Source organism: Myotis davidii, unplaced genomic scaffold, assembly GCF_000327345.1.
Source record: "Myotis davidii unplaced genomic scaffold, ASM32734v1 scaffold461, whole genome shotgun sequence".
Classification (NCBI taxonomy): domain Eukaryota; kingdom Metazoa; phylum Chordata; class Mammalia; order Chiroptera; family Vespertilionidae; genus Myotis; species Myotis davidii.
Genome location: NW_006295825.1, coordinates 2,765,367 through 2,777,119, shown reverse-complemented (window position 1 = coordinate 2,777,119; position 11,753 = coordinate 2,765,367). Strand labels below are relative to the sequence as shown.

Genomic DNA, 11,753 nt, shown 5'->3' with positions numbered 1-11,753 from the left:
CAATTTGCATATTATCTCTTTATTATATAGGACGAATGAGCTACCAATGAGATTAAGAAAGAAATATTAAAACTTCCTGGAAACAGATGAGAATGGACACACAACAACCCAAAATCTATGCAACACAGCAAAAGCGATTCTGAGAGGGAAGTTCATAGCACAACATGCCTACCTCAAAAACAAGAAAAATTATTAATAAACTACCTAACCCTACAACCTACAAAATTAGAAAGAGAACAACAAGAAAAGCCCAGAGTAAGTACAAGGAAGGAAAAAATAAAGATCAGAGCAGAAATAAATTACATAGAGACCAAAAAATAATAATAATACAAAAGATCAATTAAACCAAGAGCTGGTTCTTTGAAAAATGCTTAAATGGTAGGGGCAAAACCAGAATACAAACTTTTATATACATAGATTAGTACATAGAAGAATTACAGAGGAAAGATTAGGGTAGCAAATATAGTAATCCATCTAACTATCTTCAGTTAGCTAAAACTTTATCTAGAACTCAATCCTGAGTGGTTTTTGGAATGGAGTCCCAGAGGATATCTGAGGAGCAGTTTCCTGTTCTCAGGTAGTTGTTACCTAGCTCTTAAGGGTGCACAAGTCTGTTTTCATCACAGTTCTAGTCAAGCAGCTATGGTTTGGGCTCAAAGATGGTCTGATGGAGGGAGAAAGACAGATAATTGTGCTCTAGTTTTCATTGCATATTCCATCCATCTGGTTCTGTCTTTTCGTAGTAGTATAGAGATAGACACATGGCTCCAAAAAATGTTCTTTGTCTTTAAGCTTATAAGTTTCGATGGTAAATCAGAAATAGAAAGCTAGCTTTGCTCATCTCCATATCACAGGAATGGGTTCTTCTAAGTGCTTTTTAAAATGGCTAAATTCCAACCTGTGCCCTTCTGTTGCTTCAGTGCCCCTAGTGAGCTACTATAACTTATGTTTAAATGTATTCATCCTTAATGTATCTTGAGGTTTTAATCTCTCCTTGATTTCTATCTACAGATGACTGGTATCAGTGGGAACTGGATTAAAAAGAAATCAGACGGGAAGGGGGGGCTAGGAGAAAAAGGGGAAGGGATTTACCAGCGGAGGGGTGTGGGGGGCTTAGGAGAGGGTAAAGAGGGGATAAATGGTGATGGAAGGAAACTTGGGGTGGTGAAAACACGATACAACATACAGATGATGTATATTATACCCCTGAAACCTATACTGTACCCCTGAAACCTATATTTTATTAGCTATTGTCACCCCAATTTTAAAAAATCAGATGGCTTTCTATGAGATCCCTCTACTGTACAAGAGAACAAGAATATTTATAGAAAATGTGTATGTAAGAAGGTGATTGGCAGTGTATGAGGCAAAAGGGAAATGTGGGTTTTGTTTTTGCTCTATTATTTCTTGTCTGTGTCTCTGCTTTTTAAGATTGAAGCAGCTAGAAGTCTCTTGACAATTGGTATAACATTTAAGCATACACAACTTAGTGCTCATTAAATTTTATTTGCATAGGAAAAATTCCAGTAGAGGCATTGTTTGCTAATATAAAACTAAATATTGGTAACAATTTCTTTCCCCAAGGGTGGTCCCAGTATTGAGGTGGAGCTGTTTGCGTGGCATATTCAGAGTTCTCAATAGATCTATCATTTCACTTTATTCTTTTGGGTCAGAAATGGCCTGTTTCTGAGGAACTAAATCCCTCTGATTGGTTAAGGAAATGTTTCATAAAAGATTCTAAAAGTCAGGTCTTAACTGATTTAGCCTTAGGGTCTGACTTCAAAACCCTGCGAAACCACACCATGGCTTTTGAAGCCAGATTCCCAGCTTTCTGTTCCTGTCCTACACAATCCAGCTTTGTTTATTCTGGTAACTGGTCTGGGTCTCTCCCCACACTTGTTTGTGGTTGATCACTGAGCTTTTGATAAAGGGCATGGACTGACTGTATTTTCACTATGTACCCACGAAGCTAAGCATGACTGGTTTTTATTCCCCTATTCTGACATGGGTATGGTTGAAAATTGTGTCTACGTAAGTTAAGGATGAAAACATAAGTTATTTTAACAACAGCATTAGGTGTAAAGTGTTAAAACTTCTTTTGTCTCTCCAGAGGGATCAGTAATATTCACACAACTGGGTTCCAATTAACAGTTTAGCCAAGACAACAAAGTAAGCAGGATCAGAGCTTAAATACTGGAATCCACTGGATCCAGTGTGGGGTTCTTGTCACTAGAATGTGCCCCATCAGCATTTGAAAGAATAAAGGTTATCAACTGAGAACGAGAAATCCGCTTGGACAGGTTCTTTTGAAAATTATCTCTGTATACACATACCCGCATCAGTATCATGTGCTTTGGGATAGGGCATTTCAGCAAGGTTATGGTATTAGAAATTAACTCTAAAATGTATCTGTTTATTTCAGCTCTATGATTACGTGGGCAGCACTTACACCACTAATATTGATTTGCTGCTTATTGAACTGGCTGATTAGTGCCCCTATCTTATCCTAAATAACTGTGGGAGTAACTGAACGATGCATTAAAAGTCATTTTCATTGAACTGTACACTTGAAACCTATATAATTTTATTCATCAGTGTCATCCCAATGAATTAAAAATTTTTTTTAAAAAAAAAGAACCAATGAGCTCTAGTTGATTTGGCTCAGTAGATAGAATGTTGACCTTCGGACTGAAGGGTCCCAGGTTCGATTCTGGTCAAGGGCCCATGCCCGGGTTGTGGGCTCAATCCCCAATAGGGAGCATGTAGAAGGCAGCCACTCAGTGATTCTCTCTCATCATTGATCTTTCTATCTCTCGCTCTCCCTCTCCCTTCCTCTCTGAAATCAATAAAAAAATATATTTTTAAAGAAACAAACCCACAGCCCTAGCCAGTTTGGCTCAGTTGGCCTGCGGACTGAAAGGTCCCAGGTTTGATTCTGGTCAAGAGCATGTACCTTGGTTGCAGGTTCTCCGGTCAAGGTGTGTGTGGGAGGCAACCAATTGATGTGTCTCTCTCACATCGATGTTTCCCTCTGTCTCTCCGTCTCCCTTCCACTCTTTCTAAAAATCAATTGGAAAAATATCCTCAGGTGAGGATTAACAACAACAGCAACAAAATTAAAAATATGTATATAATTTTAAAAAAGCAAAAAAACAAATGATCCACAGACTTGAAGGCATGGAACTTGTCTGCAGGCTGCATTTTTCTTTTCTTTAAAAAGAAAAATATACATTTATTTATATATTTTATATATTGAGAGAAAAACATCAATTTCTTGTTTCTCTTATTTATGTATTCACTAGAGGCCAGGTGCATGAATTCACGCATGGGTGGGGTCCTTCAGGGTGGCTTGCAGAGATCGGTCCCAGCTCGCACCTCCAGCCTCACAGCTCCACAGCCCCGCCTGGCACCCCACCTTGACCTGGCGCCACCCCCTCACCTGCTCCACCATCCCACCTGCGGGGCAGTTGATCAGAGCCAGGCCCCCCGCCTGGCTCCCTCAGCGCCTGGGAACTGGGCAGTGGCCCCGCACCCTGCTGCCACCACTGGTCGCCATCTGCAGGGCAATCGGCAGGGTGATCAGGCCCCCGCTCATACCCGCCTTGGCCTGGTGCCACCCACTCACCTGCTCCACCATCCCACCAGGGTCCCACTCTCATTGGGGCCCATTGGGGCTGGCAGTGCCTGCACTGCTGCCAGTGCTATGTCGCCAATACCCACTATGTTCCGCATCGCCCCCTGGTGGTCAGCACTCATCATAGCAAGTGGCCGAACTCCTGGTCGAATGATAGCCTGAGGGGACAATTTGCATATTACACTTTTATTATATAGGATTGGTTGATTCTTGTATGTGCCTTGACCAGGGATCAAACCTGCAACCTTGGGATATCAGGACAATGCTCTAATCAACTAAGTTACCCATCCAGGGCCAGAATAAATATTCTGCTAAAATAAAACCATTCAAAAGTCACTTTATAGGTTTGTTTTTAATGGTACTGTCTTATTCACTGTATCTCTTTTTTTTTTTTTTTAGAGTAAGCCCCAGTATCCAAAGAGAATTACTTCCTTTCCTATCAGCAATGGCTCCAAAGAAAATGGAATCCATGAGGAACAAGATCAAGAACCACAGGATCTCTTTGCAGGCAAGTATGGACTCAGCACTTATACTGGGGATCTTCTAAATTACTGAGCTAAAGTAACCTTCCCCCTTCCTCTAAGAAAAAATACATCTGCATAATTAGGATTGTGAAGGATTCAAAATATATAAAACGCAATCCCTGCCATTAAGATTTTTGCAGGTTTAGGGAATAAAACATAAATATATAGTTTCTTAAGAGTGTCAGTTAGACAAACTATTAAACAGTAATATAAATGTGACCAGAGGAATGATAGACATACTAAGGCATGGCAGCATAGAGTGGTCTGAGATCAGACTAAAGCAGTGGCTTTAGACTTTTATGACCAAGACTCATAGTAAGAAATATATTTTATTGTCATCATCCAAAATACATACTTATTGCCCAGCTGGCATGGCTCAGTGGTTGAGCATTGACCTATGAACCAGGGGTCACAGCTCAATTCTCTGTTAGGGCACATGCCCTGGTTGTGGGCTCGATACCCAGTGGGGGGCATTCTAGAGGCAGCCGATCAGTGGTTCTCTCTGAACATTGATGTTTCTGTCTCTCTTTCTCCCTTCCTCTCTGAAATCAATAAAAATATATTTTAAAATCTACATACATATATACTTACTAGAGGTGATTGGGGCCATCTCGCCCAATCCCGATCGGGGCTGATGGGGGCCAACCCTGGGGGGGAGGAACTGCGGGAGGTTGGCCAGCCGCAGGAGGTTGGCTGTGGGAGCACACTGACCACCCAGCCGACTGGGGGGAGGGACCATGGGAGGTTGGCCTGCCGCAGGAGGTTGGCTGTGGGAGTGCACTGACCACCAGGGGGCAGCTCCTGCGTTGAGCGTCTGCCCCATGGTGGTCAGTGCGTGTCATAGAGACCAGTTGAGTGGTCGTAATAGTCGCTTAGGTTTATATGTGTGTATAGATAGATAGATAGATAGATAGATACATAGATAGAGATATAGATATAGATATATATAGATATAGATATATATAGATATAAATCTGAAACAAGTTTTTTTAAATTTTCCTTACAACTTTCAATACAATCTGAAATTTTTTATTATTTCTCTTGTAATGACATTTGCAACCCATTGGATTGATTTCACAATTCACCAAATGAGACACAATCTGCGGTTTGAAAAACAATGGTATAGAATGGGGATTTCTTAATATTGAAGATTTTAAATTTTCATCCTAGGGCCAATTAAGAGCCATTGGCAGTGTTGAATATGGGCAACATAATGTTTTAGGAAGACTGATCTAGTGGAATTATTATATAAAATGGATTGTAGTGGACAAAGATTAGAAATTTCAGAAGGCATTCACAAATTAGTTCCAGAATGAAATGACAAAGCAAAAATAAGGTGATGGAAATAGGAAGGGAAAGGTAAAAACTTTTCAAAAAAGAAATCAACAAATTCTCGTGTTAGTGATTGGACATACTAGGTATCCAAAAATCAGGGTTGAAACAGAGTTATAGGTTTCAGTCTAAGGACTGAGAAGAAAATGGTACTGTTGAAGAACTATATTCCAAAGAAGAAACTGGCTTTTGAGAGGAAAGTGAGTTAGAGTTTTAGATATTTAAATCTGAAATGCAAAGGGAAGTGCCCAAGGGGGGATTTGAACTGTGGCGCTCTCCCTGGGATAAGAGGGAAGAACTGGAAGAACCTCTTCGTAGAGATTGAAGCTGTCATGGGAATGTGATCCTTAAAGGAGAAAAGAGTGAGGAAGGGGCAAGATGAGAGCATCGAGGGTAAGATTCTGGGAAACTCACATTAGAATTCTGCTAGGAAATTTAAAAGACAAAAGGGAAGAAGAGGTTAGAAGAAGATCTATAAAGATTTAGAAGATTTTCCAGTTTCTTTCATCTCTGAAACTTAAAGTGCACACTATTTAATCATTCTGGGAGTGATTATTTTTTGGATACAGTTTCTGGAAGAGAAATGTAAAATAATGAACTATTTTTAGATATATGACAGGTTGAAAAGAAGGTTTTTCTATCTTTGGGACCTTAACATTTATATGATCTTTCCTTATAAGAAGACCTGAAATCTTAATGTAACTGATAGCCCCAATGGTTGTATTTTATTTACATGAACATATAGAAGATCTTTATTAGGGACATATTTATTACTAATGAGGATTCTGATTTACTTAATTCCCCTGCTACTTTCAAAAGCAGCTAATACCTACCTCACTACTAAGAAAAAATCATAAAATACAGAAAGGAATGCTTACAGTGAGACATTTAGTTTAGGACTTGAGTAACTTCTCAAGATGTTTTAGATATTGACTGAAAATTTAAGTTATATTTTCTACATGATTAGTTTAGTGATGATCAGAGTATCTGTGATTGAGCCCAAAGGCTTTTCCATCACTCTTATCAAGAGTACAGGGGAGAGCCCTAGCCAGTTTGGCTCAGTGGTTAGAGTGTTAACCTTCAGACTGAAGGATCTCGGGTTTGATTCTGGTCAAGGGCACGTACCTCAGTTGCAGGCTTGATCCCCAGCACCCAACATGTGTGGGAGGCAACCAATGGATGTGTCTCTCTCACGTCAATGTCTCTCTCTCTCTCTCTCTCTCTCTCTCTCTCTCTCTCTCTCTCTCTCTCTCTCTCTCTCTCTCTCTCTCTCTCTCTCTCTCTCTCTCTCTCTCTCTCTCTCTCTCTCTCTCTCTCCCTGTTTCTCCCCCTCCCTTCCTCTCTCTCTAAAAAAAATCAATGAAAGAAATATTCTTGGATGAGAATTAACAAAACAAACAAACAAACAAAGAGAAAGCGGGGGGGGGGGGGAATAATACAGAGAAAAAAGCATGTAAGTTTTGACATCTTTGTCACATGAATTTCCATAAAAATGCCACAGCTCTTCAAAGAGCTCTTAGTAGCACTCCAATAAGCCAAGGGTTTTAAATAAGAAGCACCTCCTGTTTCATTTCCAAACACATTTGTTAACTTAATTACTTGTGTGGGGCCTGCATGATGTGAATATCTTAAACATACTTCAGCTGGTTGCTTGTTTCAAAGAATCCTAACTTCTTATGTATACTGTTTTGTTTTGTACTCCCACAGCATCAGATTATGTTACCACTCTTTTCCTGATAGGGACTGGATTCCAACAGTATGACAACTTTATTTGTAGACATGATTCACATTTAATGATTAGGACATTGATCTAGTATTTGGTTACGTCTTATAGACCCCTGTGTCTGGTTTCATTTTAGCTCCAAATGAAAGTCTAGAAAAGAAAAAGAAACCGCTTTCTTTGAATTCCCTAAGGGCTAAAATTGAATACCTAGTGTTCAAGCCAAACCCAAATGGATATTTACTTTGTTTTTTATTAAAAAGAAAAAAAAAATCTGAGCTGTTTAGATTTTGAACTCCTAGCTCCATTGCTCTGAGTTAAAATTGCTTTTTTTAAAAAATGGCCTAAAAAATGTTGATGACTAGAAATGGTGCATAATGCTCTTTTAAAAGTATCCTCTCTAGGTCACTTGGAGAATGAGTTGTTCTGCTCAACTGAAATTTCCCAGATAGACAAAAGCAGCTCTTAAGCACTATTTTGTAAAACTGTTTTGATTAGAAAGATCTATAATAATAAAAGTGTAATATGCTAATTAGACTGGACGACCTTCCAGACTAAGCTGAGGCTGCCGCCACGGCTTTGAAGGCCGAGCCCCTTGAACAGATTTCGTGCATTGGGCCTCTAGTTTTTAGATATTACACGTCTTTTTATCCTCCTTGGACCACATATATTAAACATAACTTAATCTTTGCAAGGTGATCTATAACTATAATGGTGAACAATTCTTAAATTGAGCTAAAAATGCCTGGCCGTGTGGCTCATGGTTGAACCAGGAGGTCAGGGTTTGATTCCAGTCAGGGCACACATGCCTGGGGTTGTAGGCTTGATTCCCATTAGGGGATGTGCAGATGGCAGCCAATCAATGATTCTCTCTCATCATTGATGTTTCTATCTCTCTCTCTCCCTCTCCCTTCTTTTCTCAGAAATCAACATTTTTTTTTAATGTGCTAAAGTAACAGTACCATCATCAGGTGTGGCAAATAGTCCTTTTCATAGGTGTTAGTATGTTTGTATCTTGGGTCCATTTTTTCTAGTTTATAGTTTTTCTTACTCTTCCTTTGATATCATTTTTTTACTGTCAGTATATGTGCCTTTTCAATCATATTGGCTTATAATGTAGGTAACCAAACTTATTCTTCTTTTACGACAATTATAACAAGAATAAATAGGCCCTGACTGGTGTGGCTCAATTGGTTGAGCATTATCCTATACGCCAAAAGGTCACCACTTGGATTCCTGGTCAGGGCACATGCCCGGGTTGCGGGCATGCAAGAGGCAGCTGATCTCATGTTGATGTTTTTCCTTTCGTGTGTGTGTGTGTCTGTGTCCCTCTCCTTTCCTCTCTCTCTAAAAAAAATCAATTAAAACATATATGAGTTTTAAAAAGAATAAATAGGATCCATATAAGATTTTAAAGGAATATTCCTAAGAGTAAAATAAATTGGCATACTTACTTTGGCTGTGTGGTCTTTTTGCTTGATAGCTGGCTCTTGCCTAAATTCTATGTAAGAAGGGGTAGCCAAGTAGTTCTATTTAGAAATGAGAGATGTGGCTCTATTAAGCTTGTGCTAGAAGAATACTTCCCTTACCATCTTCCCCTTTTATACATGTAAAAATTTCATGATTCTTACTCTTAGTCTGAGACCTCTGAGTATTGAGAGTGGTTGCTCTTGTTCTTGTCACAGCCTATAGAACTGAAGTTTAACCATTAAAGACCCATTATTAATCTTCATTATAAAATATTAACTATTTTCAGATGCCACAGTGGAGCTATCACTGGACAGCACACAGAATAATCAGAAGAAGGTGCCAGCCAAAACACTCATATCTCTTCCTCCACAGGAAGCCACAAATTCTTCTAAGCCCCAGCAAAGCTATGAGGAGGTGAGAATCTATGCTATTTGTGTGTGTGTGTGTGTGTGTGTGTGTGTGTGTGTGTGTGTGTGTGTTTAGAACTATGTTGCCATTTGAAGTTGAGTATGAACCCTGAGTAAATATTTAGTGTCTGAAGCTCCCATATTCAAGAGTATAATCTCTTCATTCCCTCCTTAGCCTGACAGAGGCAAGTTTTCCAAAATCTAGCAATTATTCATTATGATCAAAATAAGGTTTTAAGATAATAAATGTAACAAAGACCTTTGAACAGCCTCCCAACTTAAAATTGTGGAAGTTGGTTCATTGGTATTGTTGGGAATGGACAACTGAACACTGATACATAGAAGGATAAATCTTGATGTTATATTGGTACAATATTAATACAGGGTAAAATTAATAGCCTTTTTTATTATAGCCTCATGATTGTTTTCTCTTTAAAAGCTAGAGGAAGAAGAACAGGAAGACCAATTTGATTTGACAGTCGGTATAACTGATCCTGAGAAGATAGGTGAGTGTACTTGGGACTCCTTATGACGTTAGGATGCGGCTGTGGGAAGTATAGTTAGCTAATTTCTAGATAGTCAAGTCCAGAACTGAACTAGCCATTGTAAAGTACTTCCTCGTTATCTTTCCTATAAAATTATACTCCTTACTATGCTTCTAAGGCCAGAAATGTAAGTTACCCAGTACTTTACTTAGGTTTTTCTTGGCTTTAGGCATAAAAATCAGAGACTTCAAATACTATTTTAATCCCCTTTTAAAAATCCAGACATCTCCTCCCACAGAGTTAACTAAACCATTTTATTCCTTTTGAGATAACAAATCCCATTTAAACACCCAAAATGACACATTCTATACTTTGGGGATACTGACTTTGTTTTTCCCTCAAGAAGTTTGAAATTCTTGTTACAGACCATTTATCATGTCCTCTTGCTGTCCTAATGAAGTGGGGAGGTCTGCATCTCTTTATTTTAGGTAAAGAATAAAAGACCCAGGTTGAATCTTGGTCAAATTGAAATTAAATTTTCAAGAAACACAATACTTAACTTTTGCAGAAGTTGGATTTTTAGAATAACCTCCCCATGCCCCAAGCTTGTGAAAGCTATTAGTGAGCAGAGAGCAACAGGCCTCAACTTTCCTTGTTCCAGGTACATCCCTACAGAAGATGCTATACAGAGCCTTGTCCTCCTAACCTCTGGTTAAGTGGAAAAATATAATTTCCAACCTTCTGTCTGTGCTGAATTAGAAATAGGAATTTATAATGTCTAGTTAGACTTTATACCAAAACAATTGGTCATTAAAATGTTGAGTTTTAATTTTCCTAGCCTGTTACACTGGTAAGATATTTATGAGCATCTTATACACTTCGCTTTCCAACAACAGAGGAAATTGAGGACCAATCATAGCTTTCCTGTTAGGTCACAATTAATTCTATAAAGACCTATTTCCAAATAAGGTCACACTCTGAGATACTGGGACTTAGGACTTTCAGTATATCTTTTTCAGGGGGACACAATTCAACCCATTTTTTTAAACATCATATGAATCAGATTTATTTAAATACAAGTCACTGCCCTAACCAGTTTGGCTCAGTGGATAGAGCGTCGGCCTGTGGACTAAAGGGTCCCAGGTTCAATTCCAGTCAAGGGCATGTACCTTGGTTGCAGGCACATCCCCAGTAGGGAACGTGCAGGAGGCAGCTGATCGATGTTTCTAACTCTCTATCCCTCTCCTTTCCTTTCTGTAAAAAATCAATAAAATATATTAAAAATAAATAAATACAAGTCACTTTTGAGGATAAGTCTTCATCGTCTTAGGTTGGTGCCAAGAACCAGCTGCTTAAAGCATTTTCATGTTCAAAGCCCGATCTTATCGAAACGCCTTTTATTGGTGTGAGCTGTTTACTCACCATGAGGTTCTCATTTCCTACATCTATCAGGACATGCTTTTTTTCAGTCTTGGTAATTTGCATATGCCATCTTCAACTTTCTGAAATTATTTAGGAAATTAGCATAAATTTAAAACTGCTGTATTGCTAGCCCATTTCTATATCTTGTGAGTTTTCTATACATGCAAGTATTTCTCTTTCCTCACACATTTCCTCAGTGAGAGCAGATGATATGTAGGCAGTGTCTGAAGATCCTGCTTTGCTACTGTGGGGTATTTTGTGTGTGTTAATCCTCACTGGAGGATATTTTTCCATTGATTTTTAGAGAGAATGGAAGGGACGGGGAGAGACAAATAGAAAAACATAGATGTGAGAGGGACACCTAGACTGGTTGCCTCTCGCATGCACCCCAACCAGGGCCAGGAATTGAGCCTCCAATCAAAGTATGTACCCTTGACCAGAATTGAACCCCGGACCCTTCAGTCCAGGGGCCGACACTCTATCCTCTGAGCCAAACCGGCCAGGGCTGCTACTGTGTTTTATGTATATGTGCACTTAGACTTTTATTAATTGAAGGCAGTAGATTATGGGATTGACCCTTTGGATATTTGACTATGACTACTGGACTATGAATGAAAATTTTAAGACTTTTTCTATAAAGTAAATCTAGATATCTTTTTCCTTTTATCAGTGGTAAGTATCCTTAGTGATATTAGGCAAAGCAGTATGAATGGTTTAGAAGAGAACTAACAGCAATAATCAGTATAAAGTAATTTTTAA

General features: G+C 39.0%; 1 protein-coding gene across 1 annotated transcript in view; it reads left to right on the top strand.

The window, feature by feature from the left end:
• The window catches only part of SNX1 (sorting nexin 1), a 42,879-nt gene that overhangs the window by 17,006 nt on the left and 14,120 nt on the right, over positions 1–11,753 (top strand). The window contains exons 2-4 of the mRNA XM_015568470.1: positions 4,034–4,142; positions 8,967–9,094; positions 9,527–9,593. Of these exons, the coding sequence (XP_015423956.1) occupies positions 4,034–4,142; positions 8,967–9,094; positions 9,527–9,593 (304 nt within the window). The remainder of the gene's footprint in view (positions 1–4,033; positions 4,143–8,966; positions 9,095–9,526; positions 9,594–11,753) is intronic.